Source organism: Scyliorhinus canicula, chromosome 2 (assembly GCF_902713615.1).
Source record: "Scyliorhinus canicula chromosome 2, sScyCan1.1, whole genome shotgun sequence".
NCBI lineage: Eukaryota > Metazoa > Chordata > Chondrichthyes > Carcharhiniformes > Scyliorhinidae > Scyliorhinus > Scyliorhinus canicula.
In genome coordinates, this window is record NC_052147.1 from 212,590,227 (window position 1) to 212,615,782 (window position 25,556).

The 25,556-nt window shown below is 50.0% G+C and overlaps 1 protein-coding gene across 2 annotated transcripts in view; it reads left to right on the forward strand.

The window, feature by feature from the left end:
- Positions 1–25,556, forward strand: part of LOC119961939 (myosin light chain kinase, smooth muscle-like) — a 552,422-nt gene that overhangs the window by 162,820 nt on the left and 364,046 nt on the right. For both annotated transcript variants that reach the window (XM_038789529.1, XM_038789528.1), the window contains exons 2-3: positions 3,195–3,374; positions 20,362–20,569. In XM_038789529.1, the coding sequence (XP_038645457.1) occupies positions 3,210–3,374; positions 20,362–20,569 (373 nt within the window). In that variant the 5' untranslated portion in view covers positions 3,195–3,209. The remainder of the gene's footprint in view (positions 1–3,194; positions 3,375–20,361; positions 20,570–25,556) is intronic.

Below are 25,556 nucleotides of genomic sequence, written 5' to 3' on the forward strand. Positions count from 1 at the left end.
GGCCACTTCATCCCTTATGTTAGTGCCACTACACCCCCTTTTAAAGAGACACTAACACTATTATTGTAAAGACCCACAAAGCAAGCTTTTCATCAAGTCCCTACAGTCATCCAGCTTGTTGATCCATTTGACCTGCGACACTTCGCCTTTTGGTATTGGTGTAAGGGCAGTCCTATCCCACAAGATGAGGATTGCACTGAGTAGCCCATCGCCTTTGCCTGCTGAATACTCACCAACGCAGAATGAAAGTATGTAAAAATTGAAAAAGAGGGCCTAGCAGTAATATACGGCATAAAAAATCGATCAATATGTGTGCGGCCGCTGGTTCACCAATGTAACTGCCATAAGCCACTACTGGGGCTACTCCATGAGGATATATCAATTCCACTTATTGCTTCAGCCAGTGTATAAAGGTATTGGCAGCTTAAAGCTATGATTTACAACATCGACCAGGAGCACAGATCAGCAATATCAATGCCCTGATTCAGCTCCTGCTACCCCAAGTCTGGCACTGCCGCTTGTGCTACAAGAGATTGTCCTAGCATTAAGTTTTCTGGATACCCTGCCACTCTTTTTGGCCCACATCCGGAACTGTACCTTTTATAAGGTTCTTTAGAAGGCTATTTGAATGGTTCTAAGTGGGTGGTACCATGATCAGCTCAGGCCCCACATACTGAGGAAAGATGATCTCAGTTGCGAAGACGGAGTATTGCTTTGAGGTCCCTGTGTAATGGAAACATCTCCAGAGCCACTGCTGCTGGTGCACCCTGGCCAGACTAAGATGAAAATGTTTGCCAGTAGCTACATATGTTGGTTGGGTGACTTCTGTCAGTCTTCTGTCTGTGACTTCTGTCAGTCACAGCAAACCTTGCCGCCTGCGGCTCATCTGCATTTATGGGAGTGGCCTGGTCATCCATGGACAAGGTTACCCATTGATTTTTCTGGCCCTATCCTGGGGAGAATGTTCTTGATGCTTGTGTATGCCCACAAATGGCTGGACATCCAGAAAATGGAGTTGGCAGCCTCCTAATTTCCTCCTCTTGTACAATTCCATTCCTCACGTTATTCCTGGGATTACATTAGCAGAGCTGTTAATGAGCCTTTGTACCTGGTTAGACTTGATGTTTGTCAATTTGGCGAGGAGGGTGGAGACAAGGTAAGCTGCACAAAAGGAACACCATAATTTGGAAAAAGATAACAGATAGTTTAAAACTGGTGACCTGGTAGGGCCTGAGCTGATCGCGTAAGGAACTTTGCATCCGGTCCATCATGGATAACTGGGAAAACTGGCAAAATGTGGTTTGTCTCATACCTGGTGGACTTACAAAGGAGACAAGCATGTAGATCATAAAAGGAGCCGAGAGACCGCAGCCCCGAGTGAACAGGTGGTTCCACTTGACATTAGCAATGTCCCTTCGGTGTAGCCTGAAGCAAGGGAACCGGAAGATTTAGAGGAGGCCCCTTGCACTATTCCTGAGGGGACTGGAGAGGAGTGCACCCCAACCACCTGTTGAGGCCTTTAAGCAACCTCCTGCTGTTGATGAAGATACTGCCTCACTGGTGAAGGAACTTGTCAGGGAACTGAGGCATTCCACCAAGTGTAAGAAGTCCATTGACAGATTGACTTTGTGAAGGACAGTACCAGACTAACCCCCTTAGTGTTTCTGCTCTCACTGCACATAATTAATTGTAAATGACCTGTGATGTATATATGTGTCGAGGAACTTAAGGAGGAAGGGATATGGTAGCAAGGCCCATTTCTTCTTTCTTTTTTTGAATAAATTTAGAGTACCCAATTATTTGTTTTTCCAATTAAGGAGCAATTTAGTGTAGCCAATCCACCTAACCTGCATATCGTTTTGGGCTGTGGGGTGAAACTCAAACAGACATGGGGAGAATGTGTAAATTCCACACGGACAGTGACCCAGGGCCGGCATTCGAACCCAGATCCTCAGCGCCACAGTCCCAGTGCTAACCACTGCGCCACATGCCGTCTTAGCGTGGCCCCTTTAAGGGGTGATCCTTCATGGGCCACACAACCAGCTCAGATTCCTCCTGCAAGAAAGTGCACAAACCTCGATGGGGAAAAAGCATGGGGCCCTGGGAGCAGGGCCCGGGGCAGTGTGAACCCCAGACTCAATGAGTAAAGACCTGTATGATATACCTCTGTGTCCGTACATAGTTAAACCTCATTGTAATTTCCAATAAACTTCTTTGTTATACAAGCAGTCTCCTCAGTGATACCTAGCGCTATTACACTTACATTTCACAAGCCATTGCATGGGACCCTTATCAGACAAAGATATTGTCACTGTGTTAAAAAAGATGTTCGGACCCAGGTGACATGAAGCTTGATCTCAGAGGTAGGCATTGAGGAATGTCTCAGAGGAGAAAAGGCAGACTGAGGAAGGTGTGAGCTTAGGGACTAGACAGTTGAATGCTTGACTGTCAATGGTGAGATGAAAGAAGTTGAGGATGCACAAGAGGCCTGAATTGGATGAATGCAAAAATATCAAAGGGGTAAAAATGCTCGAGGAGGTTTAAGAGATAGGGAAGTTCGGTCCTCATGTTTATACATGAAAATTAGACTTTTTAAATGTAGGCTTTCAGATTCAAGGGATGGGTCTCTCCCCTGGTCCTGCCAATGTCTGTGGTGTTTTATGTGGCTTGCTCGTCCCACCACCTGGGAACCCGCCGTGGGGATTGCCTTCGGTGGGACCAGAATCATGTATGACTTGGTGAGAGGACATGGCCTGCAGAGTTTTGGAAGAGCTCAAGTGTATGGGGGTGGAAGATGGGAGGTCTGCCAGGAGCACATTTGAATAGTCTAGACTTAATGCATTAGGATTTTAGCAGATCCGAGGCACTGTCAGAGATGAGCGATATTACGGAGGTGTGAATATGTGCTTTTGTTGATTAAAAGGATGCCTTTGGTCAGACGCTCAGTGCAGGGTTAAATAGACCCATGCGTAGTGGTGGAAAAGTGTTATACTAACAAGTGGGGACGAGTATTTTAAACGTTGTTATTTAATTTTTTGTGGCACGTTTGAAGTTGCTGTCAGGTTGACTAATAATCTAATTCCTGAATGCTCATCATTTATGGTAGTTTGCCAGTTTGCTGATGTGTATCCTTGTACATTCTTCAGATAGTTTACATGTTAAATATTAACAAAATGTTTCCTTCACATTGTCAGATTGAATCATTAACCATGGGAGATGTTAAGATTGCTCAAACTGCCACTCATATTTCCAAAACAACACTAAATTTGGAAAGACCTCAGGCTGACACTTACCCTCCTGAAGCACCAGCGTTCACACTGCCTCCAAGAAATATTCGGATTCCTGTCGGTGGGACAGCCAGGTTTGATGGAAAGGTAGGAATTTTGCATTAAAACTATTCTGAAGTACGATCACCTTGTTACTCATGAATGAATGTGCTAACAAAAATCTTTGAGGTGAATGGACCCTTTTGTATCTAAATAGCACTGTTCATAATGTCTCAAAGCATCTTACAGCCAATGTCAGAAACACAACAGCTAAATTACGAGCAGCAAGCTCCCAGAAACAGCAATATGATAATGACAAGTTAATCTGTTTTAGTGACGTTGGCTGAGGGAATAAAATTGGCCAGAACACGGGAAAGAACATATGCTCTTCTTCAAAATAGTGCCAGGGGCTTTTTTACGTTCACCAGAGGGCAGATCTCAGTTGAACATCCAAAAGAGAGCACCTGCAACAATGCAACACGTCCTCAGCTCCGCAGTCGCTTGTTAGCCTAGATTTTGTGCTCAAGTCTCTGGGGTGAAACTTGAATCCACAGCCTGCTGACTCAGAGGTGAGAATAGTGCCAACTGAACCACAGCTGACACCATATAAGAAAAAGAGTACCACTCAAATGTTGCAAACAAATTAAGAGCCACTTCCTTGTCAAAAGTATGCCCTTGTATAGAAGAATTTGAAAATGCACAAATGGCTTGACATCTGGAACGAGGAAGAATTGCTATTGATAAACATATTAAATTTACTATATTATCTGTTTATATTGTTGCATGGAGAAGATAAAGCATGAAATGAAAATGAAAATCGCTTATTGTCACAAGTAGGCTTCAAATGAAGTTACTGTGAAAAGCCCCTAGTCGCCACATTCCAGTGCCTGTTCTGGGAGGCTGGTATGGGAATTGAACCGTGCTGCTGGCCTGCCTTGGTCTGCTTTCAAAGCCAGCGATTTAGCCCTGTGCTAAACCAGCCCCGGCATGTAAAAATGTAATTACAAACATGTTAATTCTTTCTGATTCCTTATCTCAAACTGTAAGATAATGAACATAAAGGAGTTAGAAAAGTCTCCTTTTCATAATATTTAGCAAACTGTATTGTACTGAACAAAGATAAATAATATGTGTCCCATCCAAAGTCTTTAGACATGCCTCGTGCAGATTGCTCGATGGTTGAGTGTGAGTGCTGAGTGTGAGTGCTGTGCTATCAATTAACTGGTGAGGGATGTTTCATAACTGACAAAAGAAAGAGTCAAATGCTTTACAATTGTCATCAGAACCTCAGGCTGGATTTTAACTCGCTCTGCCCGGCAGGAATGGGGAGTTGGTATTTTTAAAATAACACTGCTATGCTTACCGCCCCGTTCCGAAGTCGTTTCTCCATTCTCATCTGGTGTGATTTTGCTCGGAGTCTTCACCAGGGCCTTTGGAGCAGACTGGACTTTCATAAAAAAATTTAAATTGGGGCCATTAGAGCCCCAAGATTCAATATGGAATGTTGAAAAATAATATGCACAAACCAGAGATTTGAAAGGCTAGTCAGGTTAAATTATGAGATAAGTACAGTTATAAAGTACAGCAGCTTGAATGCATACTGGGAAATATAAATATTTATGTGCATCTCATCAGCACTTTCTCCAACTCTACTTCCTCAGGTAGAGTATAATTAAGTCTCCTTAATAGCAGGACATTTCCTTGATTCATATTCCTCAATTATGCAGTTGCATGAGGAATACCTAGCCAAGCAGACTTCCAGCAGCTCTTTCGTCTTAACAATATTGCTTTAGCAAAAACTGAAGAGTTTGCAGGTAAAGCCAGTATTTATCTGCCTTTCAAGGTGGTGTTGAAATCCCAGATACACTCCAAATTACGGTGGCTGACCAGATTACAGCGCTGACCAGGACAACCCAGGGGAAATTCCTAGAGTTTGTGTACTGATAATTGTAGTTCCTGGCTTATTTGCAGGTATCATAAAATTGCTGTTAAATGATGGTCTCTCTGAGAGGGGTCATACAGGCACATGGCTCAAGAAATTATATCATACACTTATAGGGATTAATAATGCGAACCATGCATTAACAAGCATGACCTTCTATTTGTCTCTGGCGTGCAGTATATCTGATTACATCTTATATGTTTAGTCTGTAAAATTCAATGTGATCTTAGAGAAAACTGCAGATAATTGTTTTGTCAGGTGCACAGTTGGACAATAAGTGGTTTCCATCAAATACAGGTTATAACCAATATCTAGAAACATCAGTTCTCATTTAAACAAAACAATTGCAAAGAAATCCAAGCATAGTGGCATGCATCACATTATATGGAGTACAGAATTTAACTATATACTGCTATTTAAGTAAATTTGGCTGGGATGTGCTGCTGTAAAATGGATAATTAAACAGGATTGACTATCAGGAAATTTTGTGTGATGATGCTAATTCTAGTTTCCAAATTTCACACTTGTTTTTTTCAAAATTCGGTAAGGTTATAAGGAAAGTTTTGTTTGTGCTAATAGTACTGCACTAAGAGTTTTATGAGAGCAATGGCACAGCTTTCTTTGATTCACTGAGCATGTTAGTATTTTTTAAAAGAATATTGTAACCCTAAAATAAAATAATGTTTGTCGGCAAGTTTACTAGTCTCACTTTTTTGTTAGTGGGCAGAAAAATCATGTACTGTCTGACATGGCAGACTAAAACATGAATTAACCACAAGTACTGGAACCCTATCGTCTTGACAGAAAGCAAGTGCCGAGCCCAAACCTGTCGGCAGTTGGAGTGTCCTGGCAGTTTTACCACAGGCAGCCTCCTAGTTGACGGCATGATGGGTGGGTCAGCAGTTCAATCAGACAACTAGCAGGTCTGAAGTCTCAGCAGTGTTGGTTTACTGGATTACAGGGGGTAGAATTTGGGAATTGTCCAGGCCTCTTTCTCCCTTTAGCTCACCTTCCATTATCCCTTTGCCTCCTTCTTTCCTCCACCTGACTCTGACCTCCAGGTGCTCCCAACCGAGCCCTGGCCTGGTTTCAACTGCCAAGCCCCCATGGTAGCACAGTGGTTAGCATTGTTGCTTCACAGCGCTAGGGTCCCAGGTTCGATTCCTGCTTGGGTCACTATCTGTGCGGAGTCTGCACGGGTTTCCTCCCGGTGCTCTAGTTTCCTCCCACATGTCCCGAAAGACATGCTGTTAGGTGAATTGGACATTCTGGATTCTCCCTCTGTGTACCCGAACAGGCGCCGAAATATGGCAACTGGGGGATTTTCACAGTAACTTCATTGCAGTGTTAATGTAAGCCTACTTGTGACAATAATAAAGATTTTTTTTATCCATAAGAGTACTGTCAAGACCCCAACAGTACTCTGCAATATTCCTACCGATACCCCACTACTTCCTCTTCCATACTGGTGTGATCAAATCCAATCATTTATCTGGAAATTGGAGCACTAATCTGTTTGGGCTGCCATTGTAGGCCCAAAATCCAGAGCTCCTCAGACCTCCACAGCTGTGTTAAGGCACCCAAAAATAAGCATGCTCGAATTTCTCGACCTCCATTGGTCTGACCTCAAACAAATATATTTTGTACTTTTGGAAAACTTGAGAGACAACCATGCTTAGTTGTCTTATTTAAAATGTAACCTTTGTGGGCAATGCTATTCAGCCTTCAGTGGAAGCCAGTTTAGCTTTTGCCTATGTTTATTATAATGTGATAGGAAAACTTCTCCTGTAGTTTAAACTGTTTGAAAATTATAAAGTATAATATTTATATAGGGATTATTAGATTTTATAATGATCATTAATCACGCAATTTATTTGATTCAATAGAAGTTGGTTATATTACTGGTAACAGTGTTAAGGTTTTAATTAGAAACACTAGTCATCTTTAGAAAGATGAATGGTAAGAGCCCTGATATTACTCAGTAGTGTAACTGGACAAGCTGTATATAGTGAAAGTCATTGCGAAAAGGTAGCAGTAAATCCTGAACGTCTATCAGACAGAAATAGCGTTTAATAGATGTGTTTTATTTCTAGAGACTAGATTTTATATTCTCGTTATGCTTGAGTTGCCTGAGAATTTTCACTAAATTATTGCACTTCTATTGCTGCCAGAGCCCCTTGCCAAAGCCCCTTGGCACGGCCACTTCATGTCCCGCCTTCAGCTTCCCCCCTTGGCACTGCCCTCTGACACTGCCAGGGTTCCAGTCTTGTCCCTCACCTCCGGACCCAAGACATATCCCCACACCCCTGGTGCAGTCATCAGGTCTGGCTATTGTTTTTGCAAACCGGTAGCGATTCGTACTAGCATGACATCACCCTACTGGGGGATGGGGTGGGGAGGGGGGCAGAATCCACTGTGGGAAGATGCTATATGGGCGGCACAATGGTTTGCACTGCTTTCTCACAGCTCCAGGACAGGGCCGGCTCAAGGCACCGGCAACTCGGGCAGTCGCCCGGGGCGCCATGTGCTAGGGGGCGCCAGAGACTCGGGTCCCGCGCATGCGCAGTTGGGCAGGTGCCAACCAGCGCATGCGCGGTGGCCGCCCTCCCCCAGGGCGCCCCCCCCGCTCGGTCCGCTCCCCCCGCCCCCCCCTCGGTCCGCTCCCCCCGCCCCTCCCCTCGGTCCACTCCCCCCGCCCCCCCCTCGGTCCGCTCCCCCCGTCCCCCCCTCGGTCCGCTCCCCTCGGTCCGCTCCCCCGTCCCCCCCCTCGGTCCGCTCCCCCCGCCCCCCCCCTCGGTCCGCTCCCCCGCCCCCCCCCTCGGTCCGCTCCCCCGCCCCCCCCCTCGGTCCGCCCCGCCCCCCACCCCCCCCCCGGTCCCCCCCGCCCCCCCCTCGGGCCCCCCCCCGCCCCCCCCTCGGGTCCGCCCCCCCTCGCCCCTCGGCCCCGCCCCGCCCCCCCTCGGCCCCCCCCCCCCCTCGGCCCCGCCCCGCCCCCCCCCCCAAGGGCGCCGAAGTTCAGCTTGCCCGGGCGCCAGCAACCCTAGGGCCGGCGCTGCTCCAGGATCCCAGGTTGACTTCCGGCCTCGGGTGACTGTGCGGAGTCTGCACGTTCTCCCCTTGCCTGCGTGGGTTTCCTCCGGGTGCGCCGGTTTCCTCCCACAGTCCAAAGATGTGCAGCTTGGGTGGTCTGGCCATGATAAATTGCCCTTAGTGTCTAAAATATTAGGTGGTGTTACTGGTTATGGGGATAGGGTGGAGGCATTGGTGCAGGTAGGGTGCTCTTTCCAAGGGCCGGTGCAGACTCGATGGGCCGAATGGCCTGCTTCTGCACTGTAAATTCTATGACTTCTATATCGACAAGCTCAGTGAACATATTTAAATGTATTAAAATATATGGAAATCAGGTTCTCGCCCTTTTTGGGCTTGAACTTCATTACATCACCAGTGCGGGAGTGGGTGTGATGGGGGGGGGGGGGGGGGGGGGGGGGGGTGCGTTGGGAAACAACTCAAACTGAGCTCTCGCCAGTGCAAGTCACGTTCATGGCCGCTCAAGAGATTTAACGGCTATTACGAAATTTGCACCCTGGGTTAATGATCATGGCCAAGGAATCTGTAAACATACATAGAAACATAGAAAATAGAAGCAGGACGAGACCATTCACCCCTTCGTACCTGCTCCACAATTCATTATGATCTTGGTTGATCATCAAGTTCAATACCCTGATCCAACATTTCCCCAATATCCGCTGATCCCTTTAGCCCCAAGAGCTAAATCTAATTGCTTCTTGAAATTACACAATATTTTGGCCTCTACTACTTTCTGTAGTAGTGAATTCCACAGATTTGCCACTCTCTCGGGGTGAAGAAATTTCTGCTCTCCTCACACTGAAAGGTTTACCCCTTATCCTTAAACTATGAGGACATAAAGTCAATTGACAGAAATTTTGCAGATGGAGTATAATGAGGGAAAATCTAAACGTATACATTTGGCAGGAAAACTGGAAAAACAGCCTTTATTTAAATGGGGAGAGATGACAGAACTCTAAGGTACTGAGGTATCTGAGTGTCCTGGTACAAGAATCACACAAATTTAGTTTGCAGGTACAGCAAGTGACTTGTAAGGCAAATGGAATGTTGTCATCTATTGGAAAGGGAATGGAATATAAAAGAGAGGCGGCGGAATTCTCCATTCCTGAGGCTTAAGTGTTGACACCAGGGCTGGATTTGTGGAGTTCTATGACAGCAAAACTGGCTTTGACCACAGGCGAGGTTCCAGAGGACTGGAGAATAGCCAATGTTGTTTCCTTGTTTAAGAAAGGAAGCAGGGATAATCCAGCAAATTATAGGCCTGTGACCTGAACATCAGTGGTGGGGAAGCTTTTTGAGAAGATACGGAGGGACAGGATATATGCACATTTGGAGGAAAATTGACTAGTTAGTGACAGGCGTCAAAACCGGCGCGAGCGACGCTGGCGTCAACGGGCCTCCAGGCGCAGACATTCACCCCTTCCACGGCCGGCGCGGGTCGCGCATACGCGCGCCACGGCTCGCGCGGGTCCGCACATGCGTGCCACGGCTGTCTCTCTGCCGGCCCCCGGGGCAATATGGCGGAGCCCTCCGGGGGCCTGGCACGGAGGAACATATGCCCCCCCCCCGACGGAATGAACCCACCCGCTGATCAGTTACCCCCCGATTGTGGACATGGCCACCGTGGAGGCCCCCCCGGAGTCAGTCCCCCCCCCCCCCCCCCACCAGGACGACCCCCGCAGCCAGAACGGCGAGGTTCCACCAGGTAGGACCATGAGCAAACGACGCCAGCGGCACTTGGCGGGCACTCGGACCGCTTTCAATGGCCCCCGACCGGCGCCGTGGTAAGCGTGCCAGCGCAATTGCCGCCGATTCTCTGGTCGCTGGAGAATCGCCGGCCTACCATCGGAGCGGCATGGTGGGATTAGTGCCCCCCCCCCCCCCCCCTCAGCGATTCTCCGACCTGGCACGGGATCAGAGAATCCCGGCCAAGGTTTTTTTACAGGGAAGGTAATTTCTCACCAACTTGATGAGGGATGGGCTGCGGATGTAGTTTATATGGGCTTGAGTAAGGCATTTGACACATGGCAGACTGGTACAAAAACTAAAATCACATGGGATTCGGGTGGACTGGCTAGATGGATACAGAACTGGCTTGGTTATAGAAGACAGAGAGTAGCGGTGGAAGGGTGTTTCTCTGATTGGAGATCTGTAGCTAGTGGTGTTCCGCAGTGATCAGTGCTGGGACTTCTGTTGTTTGTAGTATATATAAATGATCTGGAGGAAAATGTGGGTCGTCTGATTAGTAAGTTGGCGGATGAGATGAAGATTGGTGGAGTTGCTGATAATGCTGAGGATTGTCAGAGGATACAACAAGATATAGATAGATTGGAGACTTGGGCACAGAAATGACATGGAGTTTAATCTGGACAAATGCAAGGTGATGCATTTTGGAGGATCAAATCTAGTTATGAATTATACTTTAAATGGCAGAACTCTTCGGAACATTAACACACTGAGGGATCTGGGAGTGCAGGTCCACAGGTCCCTAAATGTGACTGCATAGGTCGCCAAGGTTATTAAGAAGGCATATGGCACGCTTTCCTTCATCAGCCAGGGCACTGAGTACAGGAGTTGGGAAATCATGTTGCAGCTATATAAAACCTTAGTTCGGCCGCATTTGGAGTATTGCATGAAGTTCTGGTCACCACATTATCAGAAGGACTTGGAAGCTTTGGAGCGAGTGTAAAGAAGGTTCACTAGGATGTTGCCTGGTCTTGAGGATGTTGACTATGAGGAGAGGTTGAATAATCTAGGATTATTTTCACTGGAAAGACGGAGGCTGAGGGGAGATCTGATAGAGGTCTACAGAATTATGAGAGACGTAGACAGGATGTATTGTTGGAAGCTTCGTCTGAGGTGGAAGTGTCAATTACAAGGGGACATAGGTTTGAGATGAGAGGTGAAAAGTTTAAGGAAGATGTGCGGGGTAAGTTCTTCATGCAGAGAGTGGTGGGTGCCTGGAACGCGCTGCCAGATGATGTGGTGGAAGCAGGCAAATAAGGAACATTTAAGAGGCATTTGGATAGCTCCATGAAAAGGGAGGAAATAGAGAATACGGACCGAGTCAGGGCAGAAGGTTTTTTTAAATTAGGACACCATGATCGGCGCAGGCTTGGAAGGCCAAAGGGCCTGCTCCTGAGCTGTACTTTTCTTTGTTCTTTGTTCTCTTTGATTCAGCGACCACTGTGGGGCTAGCACCGGTGCCACGTGGAACACAATCGATTCCAAAGACAACCGGTGCAGGGTTCACTGGATTCGCGATTGACACTCAGGAGGCTGACACACTGCTCTCCCACACACAATATCCCAGCCAACAAGATGGCACTGGTTGTTCTGGAGTGTGCCCATCCCATTGATGGGTTGGCTGGGGCTGAGGGCACCTCAGAGGGGTGGCCTGAGGGACACCCGTACAACCCGTAGCACTAAGTTCACAGTGGGCAGTCAGCGGTGTGCACAGCTGCATGGCTGCCTTGCGGGCTGCAGCAATGGTGTTTTGTGCCCATCCATCCCGACCCCACACCCAGCTCCTGGCCACTCCCCATTACTCCCCCCGGCCCTGACAGAAGCCCCCCCCGGCCAGCGGCACAACTGTCAGCAAACTATGGTGATGTTGGACACTTTCTGTATCTCCTCTCTCCCCCTCAGAAGCCATGGCGCCAGATTCATGCGTTTTGAAAGCACACTGTCGGGAATTCGTCCCAGTGGAGGCGGAGTATCGTGGGGGCACCAGAGAACACTGGGTCAGGCCCGCTAATGATATGCCAATGGCGTTTACTGTACATGCAGAGTGAATGCATTGATGCCGCTGTTTAACCGGAGAATTCCGATTTGGCGTGAAACCGGCACCGCTACGATTTTGGTGTTAAAACTGATTCTCCACCCAATCGCATTTTAAGATTCCGGTGTCGGTCGATGGAGAATCCTGCGCAGGATGTTTTGCTACAGTTGTACAGAGCACTTGTGAGACCACACCTGGAGTACTGTGTAAAGATTTGGGGCTGGATTCTCTGATTCCACGGCTATGTACGCAGGATCCATCTAGTCTTACGGCCAACAAGTCGGCGCCGCCCCCGCACCAATCCTCCACCCAGTGGGAGGCCAGCAACCATGTAACGTCCCTGGCTTTACCTGCAGATATGGCTGCAGAATGGCTGGGTCCGTGGCCTTGCATGCGCTTGGCGGCGGGCCATGGCGGACACACCGCACAGCATGGTGCCGGCCGTGCGCAGATCCGGTCTGCCACAAAATGCTCCCCGTGACCCCCGTTGCCACCCTGGACCACCCCCCACCAGTCCACCATGCCCCCCTGAAGCCCCCCCTGCCAGCGGAACAGCTCCCCCCTCCCGAACTGTGGCAGCGCTGGACACAGTCCCTAGCCGCCACGCGTGGTCCCTGAAAGTTGTGAGGACTCGTGTCCCATGCCTACGGGGACTTGGCCCATTGAGAGTGGAGCATCGGGGGAGGGCCTCAGGTGACATCCTGAAGCCGTCCCAACGGCGTGTGTACTCCTCGAGTATGCCGTTTTTCAGGGGGCGGAGGATCGGAAAAACAGCGCCGCCCCGATTCCAGCTTAAAAATGGATTCTCCGGCCGATTGCCGAACGCGATTTCGGCATCGGCGATCAGAGAATCCAGCCCTTGGTCTCCTTATTTAAGGAAGGATATAATGCATTAGAAGCAGTTCAAAGAAGGTTCACTCGATTGATAAGTGGGAAGGAAGGGAGAAGTTATTTTATGAGGAAAGGATGGGTTTATACCAATTGGAGTTTAGAAGGTTAAGAGATGATCTTACTGAAAACATATCAGATCCTGAGGAGACTTGACAGGTTGGAAACTGAAAGGATTTTTCCCTTTATGGGAGAGACAAGAGCTAAGGGACACAGTTTAAAAGTAAGGGGCTGGATTCTCTGTTCTGGAGACGAAGTGATGACGCCAGCGTAGAATGTGTCAACTTTTATGATAGGAAATTCGGCGTCGACCCCTCACCAATTCCGGTACCAGTGAGGGGCTAGCACTGCGCTGACTAAAACACCTGCCGCCCGTGCTGAAAACGGCCAGGGAATTGCCATGTCCCGTGACGCGCATCTGCATGGCTGACGACCTGCACCAGTCGTGCCTTACAAAATGGCGCCGGCCATGTGCTAAACCTATCCTGCCGACCGCAACCCCGCAGCCCACCCCCGGCTCCCCCGGCCACAATGCAACAGTCACCTCAGCCCCCCCCTCGGGCCCCCCCCCCGCCCCCCCCTCGGGTCCGCCCCCCCTCGCCCCTCGGCCCCGCCCCGCCCCCCCTCGGCCCCCCCCCCCCCTCGGCCCCGCCCCGCCCCCCCCCCCAAGGGCGCCGAAGTTCAGCTTGCCCGGGGCGCCAGCAACCCTAGGGCCGGCGCTGCTCCAGGATCCCAGGTTGACTTCCGGCCTCGGGTGACTGTGCGGAGTCTGCACGTTCTCCCCTTGCCTGCGTGGGTTTCCTCCGGGTGCGCCGGTTTCCTCCCACAGTCCAAAGATGTGCAGCTTGGGTGGTCTGGCCATGATAAATTGCCCTTAGTGTCTAAAATATTAGGTGGTGTTACTGGTTATGGGGATAGGGTGGAGGCATTGGTGCAGGTAGGGTGCTCTTTCCAAGGGCCGGTGCAGACTCGATGGGCCGAATGGCCTGCTTCTGCACTGTAAATTCTATGACTTCTATATCGACAAGCTCAGTGAACATATTTAAATGTATTAAAATATATGGAAATCAGGTTCTCGCCCTTTTTGGGCTTGAACTTCATTACATCACCAGTGCGGGAGTGGGTGTGATGGGGGGGGGGGGGGGGGGGGGGGGGGGGGTGCGTTGGGAAACAACTCAAACTGAGCTCTCGCCAGTGCAAGTCACGTTCATGGCCGCTCAAGAGATTTAACGGCTATTACGAAATTTGCACCCTGGGTTAATGATCATGGCCAAGGAATCTGTAAACATACATAGAAACATAGAAAATAGAAGCAGGACGAGACCATTCACCCCTTCGTACCTGCTCCACAATTCATTATGATCTTGGTTGATCATCAAGTTCAATACCCTGATCCAACATTTCCCCAATATCCGCTGATCCCTTTAGCCCCAAGAGCTAAATCTAATTGCTTCTTGAAATTACACAATATTTTGGCCTCTACTACTTTCTGTAGTAGTGAATTCCACAGATTTGCCACTCTCTCGGGGTGAAGAAATTTCTGCTCTCCTCACACTGAAAGGTTTACCCCTTATCCTTAAACTATGAGGACATAAAGTCAATTGACAGAAATTTTGCAGATGGAGTATAATGAGGGAAAATCTAAACGTATACATTTGGCAGGAAAACTGGAAAAACAGCCTTTATTTAAATGGGGAGAGATGACAGAACTCTAAGGTACTGAGGTATCTGAGTGTCCTGGTACAAGAATCACACAAATTTAGTTTGCAGGTACAGCAAGTGACTTGTAAGGCAAATGGAATGTTGTCATCTATTGGAAAGGGAATGGAATATAAAAGAGAGGCGGCGGAATTCTCCATTCCTGAGGCTTAAGTGTTGACACCAGGGCTGGATTTGTGGAGTTCTATGACAGCAAAACTGGCTTTGACCACAGGCGAGGTTCCAGAGGACTGGAGAATAGCCAATGTTGTTTCCTTGTTTAAGAAAGGAAGCAGGGATAATCCAGCAAATTATAGGCCTGTGACCTGAACATCAGTGGTGGGGAAGCTTTTTGAGAAGATACGGAGGGACAGGATATATGCACATTTGGAGGAAAATTGACTAGTTAGTGACAGGCGTCAAAACCGGCGCGAGCGACGCTGGCGTCAACGGGCCTCCAGGCGCAGACATTCACCCCTTCCACGGCCGGCGCGGGTCGCGCATACGCGCGCCACGGCTCGCGCGGGTCCGCACATGCGTGCCACGGCTGTCTCTCTGCCGGCCCCCGGGGCAATATGGCGGAGCCCTCCGGGGGCCTGGCACGGAGGAACATATGCCCCCCCCCCGACGGAATGAACCCACCCGCTGATCAGTTACCCCCCGATTGTGGACATGGCCACCGTGGAGGCCCCCCCGGAGTCAGTCCCCCCCCCCCCCCCCCCCCCACCAGGACGACCCCCGCAGCCAGAACGGCGAGGTTCCACCAGGTAGGACCATGAGCAAACGACGCCAGCGGCACTTGGCGGGCACTCGGACCGCTTTCAATGGCCCCCGACCGGCGCCGTGGTAAGCGTGCCAGCGCAATTGCCGCCGATTCTCTGGTCGCTGGAGAATCGCCGGCCTACCATCGGAGCGGCATGGTGGGATTAGTGCCCCCCCCCCCCCCCCCCCCTCAGCGATTCTCCGACCTGGCACGGGATCAGAGAATCCCGGCCAAGGTTTTTTTACAAGATATAGATAGATTGGAGACTTGGGCACAGAAATGACATGGAGTTTAATCTGGACAAATGCAAGGTGATGCATTTTGGAGGATCAAATCTAGTTATGAATTATACTTTAAATGGCAGAACTCTTCGGAACATTAACACACTGAGGGATCTGGGAGTGCAGGTCCACAGGTCCCTAAATGTGACTGCATAGGTCGCCAAGGTTATTAAGAAGGCATATGGCACGCTTTCCTTCATCAGCCAGGGCACTGAGTACAGGAGTTGGGAAATCATGTTGCAGCTATATAAAACCTTAGTTCGGCCGCATTTGGAGTATTGCATGAAGTTCTGGTCACCACATTATCAGAAGGACTTGGAAGCTTTGGAGCGAGTGTAAAGAAGGTTCACTAGGATGTTGCCTGGTCTTGAGGATGTTGACTATGAGGAGAGGTTGAATAATCTAGGATTATTTTCACTGGAAAGACGGAGGCTGAGGGGAGATCTGATAGAGGTCTACAGAATTATGAGAGACGTAGACAGGATGTATTGTTGGAAGCTTCGTCTGAGGTGGAAGTGTCAATTACAAGGGGACATAGGTTTGAGATGAGAGGTGAAAAGTTTAAGGAAGATGTGCGGGGTAAGTTCTTCATGCAGAGAGTGGTGGGTGCCTGGAACGCGCTGCCAGATGATGTGGTGGAAGCAGGCAAATAAGGAACATTTAAGAGGCATTTGGATAGCTCCATGAAAAGGGAGGAAATAGAGAATACGGACCGAGTCAGGGCAGAAGGTTTTTTTAAATTAGGACACCATGATCGGCGCAGGCTTGGAAGGCCAAAGGGCCTGCTCCTGAGCTGTACTTTTCTTTGTTCTTTGTTCTCTTTGATTCAGCGACCACTGTGGGGCTAGCACCGGTGCCACGTGGAACACAATCGATTCCAAAGACAACCGGTGCAGGGTTCACTGGATTCGCGATTGACACTCAGGAGGCTGACACACTGCTCTCCCACACACAATATCCCAGCCAACAAGATGGCACTGGTTGTTCTGGAGTGTGCCCATCCCATTGATGGGTTGGCTGGGGCTGAGGGCACCTCAGAGGGGTGGCCTGAGGGACACCCGTACAACCCGTAGCACTAAGTTCACAGTGGGCAGTCAGCGGTGTGCACAGCTGCATGGCTGCCTTGCGGGCTGCAGCAATGGTGTTTTGTGCCCATCCATCCCGACCCCACACCCAGCTCCTGGCCACTCCCCATTACTCCCCCCGGCCCTGACAGAAGCCCCCCCCGGCCAGCGGCACAACTGTCAGCAAACTATGGTGATGTTGGACACTTTCTGTATCTCCTCTCTCCCCCTCAGAAGCCATGGCGCCAGATTCATGCGTTTTGAAAGCACACTGTCGGGAATTCGTCCCAGTGGAGGCGGAGTATCGTGGGGGCACCAGAGAACACTGGGTCAGGCCCGCTAATGATATGCCAATGGCGTTTACTGTACATGCAGAGTGAATGCATTGATGCCGCTGTTTAACCGGAGAATTCCGATTTGGCGTGAAACCGGCACCGCTACGATTTTGGTGTTAAAACTGATTCTCCACCCAATCGCATTTTAAGATTCCGGTGTCGGTCGATGGAGAATCCTGCGCAGGATGTTTTGCTACAGTTGTACAGAGCACTTGTGAGACCACACCTGGAGTACTGTGTAAAGATTTGGGGCTGGATTCTCTGATTCCACGGCTATGTACGCAGGATCCATCTAGTCTTACGGCCAACAAGTCGGCGCCGCCCCCGCACCAATCCTCCACCCAGTGGGAGGCCAGCAACCATGTAACGTCCCTGGCTTTACCTGCAGATATGGCTGCAGAATGGCTGGGTCCGTGGCCTTGCATGCGCTTGGCGGCGGGCCATGGCGGACACACCGCACAGCATGGTGCCGGCCGTGCGCAGATCCGGTCTGCCACAAAATGCTCCCCGTGACCCCCGTTGCCACCCTGGACCACCCCCCACCAGTCCACCATGCCCCCCTGAAGCCCCCCCTGCCAGCGGAACAGCTCCCCCCTCCCGAACTGTGGCAGCGCTGGACACAGTCCCTAGCCGCCACGCGTGGTCCCTGAAAGTTGTGAGGACTCGTGTCCCATGCCTACGGGGACTTGGCCCATTGAGAGTGGAGCATCGGGGGAGGGCCTCAGGTGACATCCTGAAGCCGTCCCAACGGCGTGTGTACTCCTCGAGTATGCCGTTTTTCAGGGGGCGGAGGATCGGAAAAACAGCGCCGCCCCGATTCCAGCTTAAAAATGGATTCTCCGGCCGATTGCCGAACGCGATTTCGGCATCGGCGATCAGAGAATCCAGCCCTTGGTCTCCTTATTTAAGGAAGGATATAATGCATTAGAAGCAGTTCAAAGAAGGTTCACTCGATTGATAACTGGGAAGGAAGGGAGAAGTTATTTTATGAGGAAAGGATGGGTTTATACCAATTGGAGTTTAGAAGGTTAAGAGATGATCTTACTGAAAACATATCAGATCCTGAGGAGACTTGACAGGTTGGAAACTGAAAGGATTTTTCCCTTTATGGGAGAGACAAGAGCTAAGGGACACAGTTTAAAAGTAAGGGGCTGGATTCTCTGTTCTGGAGACGAAGTGATGACGCCAGCGTAGAATGTGTCAACTTTTATGATAGGAAATTCGGCGTCGACCCCTCACCAATTCCGGTACCAGTGAGGGGCTAGCACTGCGCTGACTAAAACACCTGCCGCCCGTGCTGAAAACGGCCAGGGAATTGCCATGTCCCGTGACGCGCATCTGCATGGCTGACGACCTGCACCAATCGTGCCGTACAAAATGGCGGCGGCCATGTGCGAAACCTGTCCTGCCGACCGCAACCCCGCAGCCCACCCCCGGCTCCCCCGGCCACAATGCAACAGTCACCTCAGCCCTGGCAGGCGGCACCCCGGTCAGCGGCACGGATCCTGGCCGAGTGTGGCGGTGCTCGACACAGTGTCTCAGGCTGTCGGGAACTCAGCCCATCAGGGGCAGAGCATCGCGGCTGGGCGGGTCGATGAGGCACCAACGGCATTGCGACTGCGCGGGGCGCACGTCACAGGGACGCTGGTTTGGAGGGGTCAAACCGGCGTCAAACCGGTGTCGGCCCCGATTCCGGCGTCGGAATCAATTCTATCCCCGATCGCCAATTACGATTTCAGCGTCAGGCAACAGAGAATTCCACCCAAGGGATCTCCCATTTAAGATAGAGATGAGAAGAGTTGTTTCTCCTGAGGACAGTGAGTATTTGGAAAACACTTCCTTGGAGAGCAGTGGTGGAGTAATTATTGAATATTTTTAAGGCAGAGTTAAATAGATTCTTTACGAATAAGTGAGTCAACATTTATTAGGGGTAGGCTGAATGTGGAATCGAGGCCACATTCAAATCAACCATGATCGTATTGAGTGGTAGACCAGGTTTAAAGGACTGAATGTGCTACTCCTGCTCCTTATTTGTCTGTGTGCAAGTGGCATTAATGTGTTACCATTCAATTGTGGAGCATTTACACGATTGTCAAGACCAGAATTTTTTTTTAATGTCAAGTGGATGTCTGGCATGTACGGAAACTAATTACCATCTTTAATGATCTCTAAAAACCACAGTAAAAAGTCTCTGGTTAATCAATAAAGAAATTTCACTTTCGAAGGTGAGATTCTGATGCATTCACTTACACAGCGTTAAAATCTGGCCCAAATCTGTCTCCACAGTGAGCCACACACTTACTTGATTTTTTTTTAATTAAAAAAATGGTATAAAAATAAAACTCAAGCATCAACTGCAGACAACTGGATGCTCTTACAAATTACCTAGTTTAACCAACTTCATTAAAAGAATTATGGTTAAACATGAACAGCAGTATTAGGGGAAGGCAACATCTGTGGAGAGAGAAACCGATTTAACAATTTCTTTTTTTTTTAATTTAGAGTACCCAATTCATTTTTTACAATTAAGGGTCAATTTGGCATGGCAAATCCACCTAGCCTGCACACCTTTGGGTTGTGGGGGTGAAACCCACGCAAACACGGGGAGAATGTGCAAACCCCACACGGACAGTGACCCAGAGCCGGGATCGAACCTGGGACCTTATGATTTAACAATTTCAATGACTTTTCATCAGAACTGAGGAAAGTGAGAAATGTAATAGCTTTCAAGCAAGTAAAAGGGGAAGGATGGAAGAACAATAAACAGGAAGATCTGCGATATGTGGAAAGCAGGAAAAATTAATTGAGAAAAGAGTTGCTGGTGCAGGCCAAAATGGAATGTGAATAGAAGAATTAATAAAACAATAGAAACAAAGGATGTATCTAAAGGAGGTGTGAATGCCAAAATAATGAACGGCTGCCATCCAAAGAAAAAAAGCAAGATTAAGACCAAACATTGCAAAGAAAAGGAAACAAAATGGCAGCAGAAATTATGGTCTGAACTGTTGAATTCAGTGTTGATTCTGGAAGGCTGTAAAGTGCATATTTGAAAATGAGTTCTTGTTCCTCGAGTTTACATTGAGTTGCACTGGGAGAAGACAACATGAGATTAAGGCAGTGAATTAAAATGAAAAATGACCAGAAGCTCAGGGACATGCTTGGGAACTGAATTTAACTCTGTTCATCTTTCCAGAGATACTGAGTGTTGCTAATCATCAACAACCCCAGTTAGGAGTATTTCATCTTTTTTTTTCAGGTCAGAGGACGCCCAGAACCTCACATCACATGGTACAAGAATGGACAACCTGTCCCAAAGAACGATCGGTACATTACTGAACAAAGTACACGTGGAACTTTCAGCTTAGTCATTAAAGAAGTGCAAAAGGAAGATGCTGGAAAGTACACATGTGAAACTGCCAATGTTGGTGGTGTTCGCCAAGTAACTGTGGAGTTAACTGTACAAGGTATGTGCAGATGGTTTATCTGATAGAGTAATGATTGTGACACATTATGCAGCTAGCTAAGTGAAATCAAAGGATTAACTATTTGAAAGCTGTGAATTTTCCTACATTATTACTGCAGAACGGACCCACATCTTCCTTTCTATTTTACTTACTCTCCACATGAATACGTTCAATAATAATTGTTTATTCCTGTACTGGGCACACCATCAAGTCTTAATAGGGAATGGGGAAACATCTGAACAAGCAAAAGTATATGAAAGACAGGAAAATTGTGATTGACTCATCTTTCCATTTGAAAAGAATAGATCATTACGTTTAGCCATGTGTTTCCTGGTGCTTGGATCGCCGAAAACGATCCCACTATTAAACGGAACTCTGCTTCTTTTCTGGGTCCCTTCGGCCTTCCTCCCTTCCATCAGCTCTGGCTTCTTCAATATCCCAAATATCGGCACCAAAGGCTCAACCTCCTCCCCCATGATCCTTGCTAGTGCCGCAAACCCAGAATCTCCAACTTTTCACAGCCCAGAACATATGTGCGAGATTCGCTGGTCCTTGCCCACACTTCTCACACTCGTCTGCCACCACTTGAAAGAACCCACTCATTCTTGCCCATGTCACATGTACCCTGTGTACCACCTTGAACTGTATCGGGCTCATCCTTGTGCACGAGGAGGTCACATTTACCCTTCATAGCGTCTCACTCCAGAAGTCCCAACCATTAACATGGTGGGTAAATTACAGTCCTGTCACTCAAAGTATTCTTCCTAAACCCCTCCACCCAACCTACTTCAGTCATCGTGCTTTACTTGAAAAATCATCCATGCGAATTCTATCTGTATGAACTGCCATAGTTTTCAGAGGAAATTTACAATATTAAATGGAGTAATGACGGCTCTTATCTGATTGAAAACTCATTGTTAGGAACAATGGTATGCGTTACTCCTGTGGTGGCACTTTTATAGGTATATTTTTATGTTTAAGGCGGAATTTTGTGCAACGCATAGTAGCTGCCACAATCTGCTGAATTGCATAATACAACCAAATTATTCAAAATAGTCTCAGTGTATGTTTAAACACGTCGGGCACGATTTAACGCCCGCCTTGCACTTAAGCGAGAGTGTGACAAAGCCATTAAATCGCGGGACAGGCCAAAACCAAAAGACGCGCAGGCGCTGATCTGTTTGCGATCTAACCAGACAGTTCCCGTTGGTGAAATCAGGATCCCGCCGTAGTGCGGTGAGAAATCAATAACAATTACTTAAGCCCAATCTCCATACAATTAATGGGAGCGACCCCCTATTAATGCCCTCCCGTGATCTAGTGACATCTCCATCAAGTGGTCACATGGATGCCAGTTAGTACTCCTTTTTAAAAGGTAAAGCTGGCAGAAAGGCTGCTGCAGGAACCAGAGGAGGTGAGTACCCACCTTCATTCTGGGCAATGAGCCCAAGAGCACTGGGGTTGCTGCCCTGCGGCTCGGAGGTGGATGGGGGAGCTCTTGTGGGCAAGCCTTGGTTTGGGTGGGCCGCCACTTGAGGGGGGGTGGTCAGTTGGCCGCCCATGACCTCGGCTGGGGGTGGGAGGGAGGGGGTAGATGTGTCTGAGCACCCACAGTTCCGGGGACAACCCCAGCCCGCCTGCTCCACCAGCCACCCACATCTCCCACTAACGTGAAGGCCTCTGGCCATGTGGCTGAAGGTTATTGCGAGCTGGAAATTGGCAAGCGTAGTTAAGTGAGAACTTTACAGTTCCCAAGCGGCTCCCCATGGGTGATCATGCCATGTAGCATTTAGACGTTATTGCCTCGCATCCCAATCAAATTGTGATGCCTGGACACTGTGATTGAACACTGCGGGAGGCAACACCACACACGCAGCGGCCAACATCCGAGCACTCAGGGGCTGGGCCCCAGCCCTGGTTGTGGCGACCAGGGGTGGGTGTGTGCACCGTGGAGGCGACCAGCGCCTAGTCCAGGTAACATTAAGTGCGGGTGTCTGGGATACAGGGTGTGGGGTCCAGTGAGCAGGGGTCCTCGCTGCCCCCGGGGGTGTTTGGGCTGGTCTTCCGGATGGCTGGGGATGTGGGGGCGAGGAGGGGACGATATCTTGGACGCCTCAGAAGCTGCCCTCTTGGTGCTGCTGGCAGGCCAGGCATGCAGGCGCCGAAGGAGGCGGCGGCAGCAGTATCGACAGAGACTTGAGGAGGTGGCCCATCTGCAGGGCTCTGCCCCACACCCCGAGGACTCGGCTGCCAATCAGGCCAGGGAAGGACCTGATGCGACCATCAATTCACGCGAAACAGAGAGTAGATGTAAACTGTGGCTTTAATCGACTAGAACAGTGCCTGCCTGCGACTGCTCTGCTACTGAGAGCCGCCTACAGGGCTGCTGCTCTTTATACCTCCCCTCAAGGGGCGGAGCCAGGGCGGAGCCCACAAGAGCACCAACCTGATACATTCCATGTAATATCGTACAATGGTCCATAGGCGGAGCCCACATGGGCAGCAGCGTGACACAGTAACATACATGGTGAATGGTTAATACAATACGTTCACCACATTAACCGCCTGTTAAAAAATTGAAGTCCGGCGGGGGTGAAGGATTCACAGGTTCAGTGTGTCCGGCGCCCGTATCGTGCGCTGTGATCGCCGAAGCTCTGGTATCGCAGCTGGCCCAGGTGGTGAAGCCGCCGGTACGGGGACAGACGTGGACTCCGGAAGCGTCTCTTCTGGAGCTTCATTCCTGTGGGCCAGTGAAGGGGGGGGGGGGGGGGGGCAGGAGGGGGTGCGGGTGCCATGTAGGGGCGTAGCTGGTCAGTGTAGGTTGGGCGGGGTAATTTGAGGTGGCAGTGGGAGTGGAACCTGCAGGTGCCAGGTCCCGGAGGGAAACCGTATCTGTCGGCCGTTGGGGTGTTCTATGTATGCATACTGAGGGTTGGTGTGAAGGAGCTGGACCCTCTCAACCAAGGGGTTGGACTTATGGCTCCTGACGTGTTTGCGGAGTAGGACGGGCCCCAGTGTCTTCAGCCAGGATGGAAGCAAGACCCTAGAGGTGGATTTCCTGGGGAAAACAAACAGGCGGTCATGAGGAGTCTCGTTTGTGGCCGTGCAAAGGAGGGACCTAATGGACTGGAGCGCGCCGGGAGGACCTCCTGCCAGTGGGAAACTGGAAGATTCCTAGACCGTAGCGCCAGGAGGACGGCCTTCCAGACCGTCGCGTTCTCCCTCTCCACCTGCCTGTTTACCCGGGGGTTATAACTGGTAGTCCTGCTCGAGGCGATGCCCTTACCAAGCAGGTACTGACGCAGTTCGTCGCTCATGAACGATGAGCCCCGGTCACTGTGGATGTACGTGGGGAAACTGAACAGTGTGAAGACACCATGCAGGGCTTTAATCACGGTGGCCGCGGTCATGTCGGGGGATTGCAAAGGGGAAGCGGGAGAACTCGTCTACGATGTTGAGGAAATACGTGTTGCGATTGGTAGATGGGAGGGGCCCTTTGAAGTCAATACTGAGGCGCTCAAAGGGCCGGGATGCCTTTACCAGGTGGGCCTTATCCGGTCGATAGAAGTGCGGCTTACACTCCGCGCAGATTTGGCAGTCCCTGGTCATGGCGCTGACCTCCTCGGTGGAATAGGGCAGGTTGCGGGCCTTGATGTAGTGCAGAAGCCGGGTGACCCCCGGGTAGCAGAGGTCATCGTGGATAGCCTGGAGTCGGTCACCTTGCGCGTGGCGCACGTGCCACGGGACAGGACATCTGGAGGCTTGTTTAGCTTGCCAGGACGATATACTACATCGTAATTATAGGTGGAGAGTTCGATCCTCCACCTCAAGATATTATCATTCTTGATCTTGCCCCGCTGTGTATTTTCAAACCTGAAGGCTACCGATCATTGGTCGGTGACGAGGGTAAACCTCCTACCAGTGAGGTAGTGCCTCCAGTGCCGCACAGCTTCCATGATGGCTTGGGTTTCTTTTTCGACCAAGGAGTGTCGAATTTCGGAGGCGTTGAGGGTACGTGAGAAAAATGCTACTGACCTGCCCACCTGGTTAAGGGTGGCAGCGAGGACGACCTCTGATGCGTCACTCTCCACCTGGAAGGTGACTGACTCGTCCACCGCGCGCATCACGGCTTCGGCAATATCTGCCTTGATGCTGTTGAAGGCCTGGCGGGCCTCGGCCGTCAGTGGGAAGATGGTGGCCTTGATTAGTGGGCGGGCTTTGTCTGCATAGTTGGGGACCCACTAGGCGTAATAGGAAAAGAACCCAAGGCACCTTTTCAGGGTCTTGGGGCAGTGGGGAAGGGGATGTTGTAGGAGGGGTGCATCCAGTCGGGGTTGGGTCCTCAAAGTCCGTTTTCCACGACGTAGCCAAGAATGGCGTCTGGTTGTGTGAAAATGCATTTCTGCTTGTTATATGTGAGGTTAAGGGTTTGGGCGGTTTGGAAAAACCTCTGGAGGTTGGCGTCGTGGTACTTCTGGTCGTGGCCGCAGATGGTGACGTTGTCCAAGTATGGAAATGTGGTCCGCAAACTGTACTGGCCCACCATTCGGTCCATCATTCTTTGGAAGACCAAGACCCCATTTGTGTCACCGAAGGGGACCCGGAGGAAGTGGAAGAGGTGGACGTCTGCCTCAAAGACCGTGTAGTGGCGGTCCTCTGGGCGCATGGGGAGCTGGTGGTATGCAGACTTCAGATCCACCGTGGAGAACACTCGGTAGTGTGCGATCTGGTTAACCATGTCTGCGATCCGGAGGAGGGGGTACGCAATGAGGTGAGTGTACCGGTTTATGGTCTGGCTGTAGTCTATAACCATCCGGTTCTTTTCCCCGGTTCTGACGACCACCACCTGAGCTCTCCAGGGGCTATTGCTGGCCTCGATGATCCCCTCCCGCAAGAGTCGCTGGACCTCGGACCGGATGGAAGTCCTGTCCTGTATGCTGTACCACCTGCTTCTGGTGGCGACTGGCTTACAGTTGGCGGTGAGATT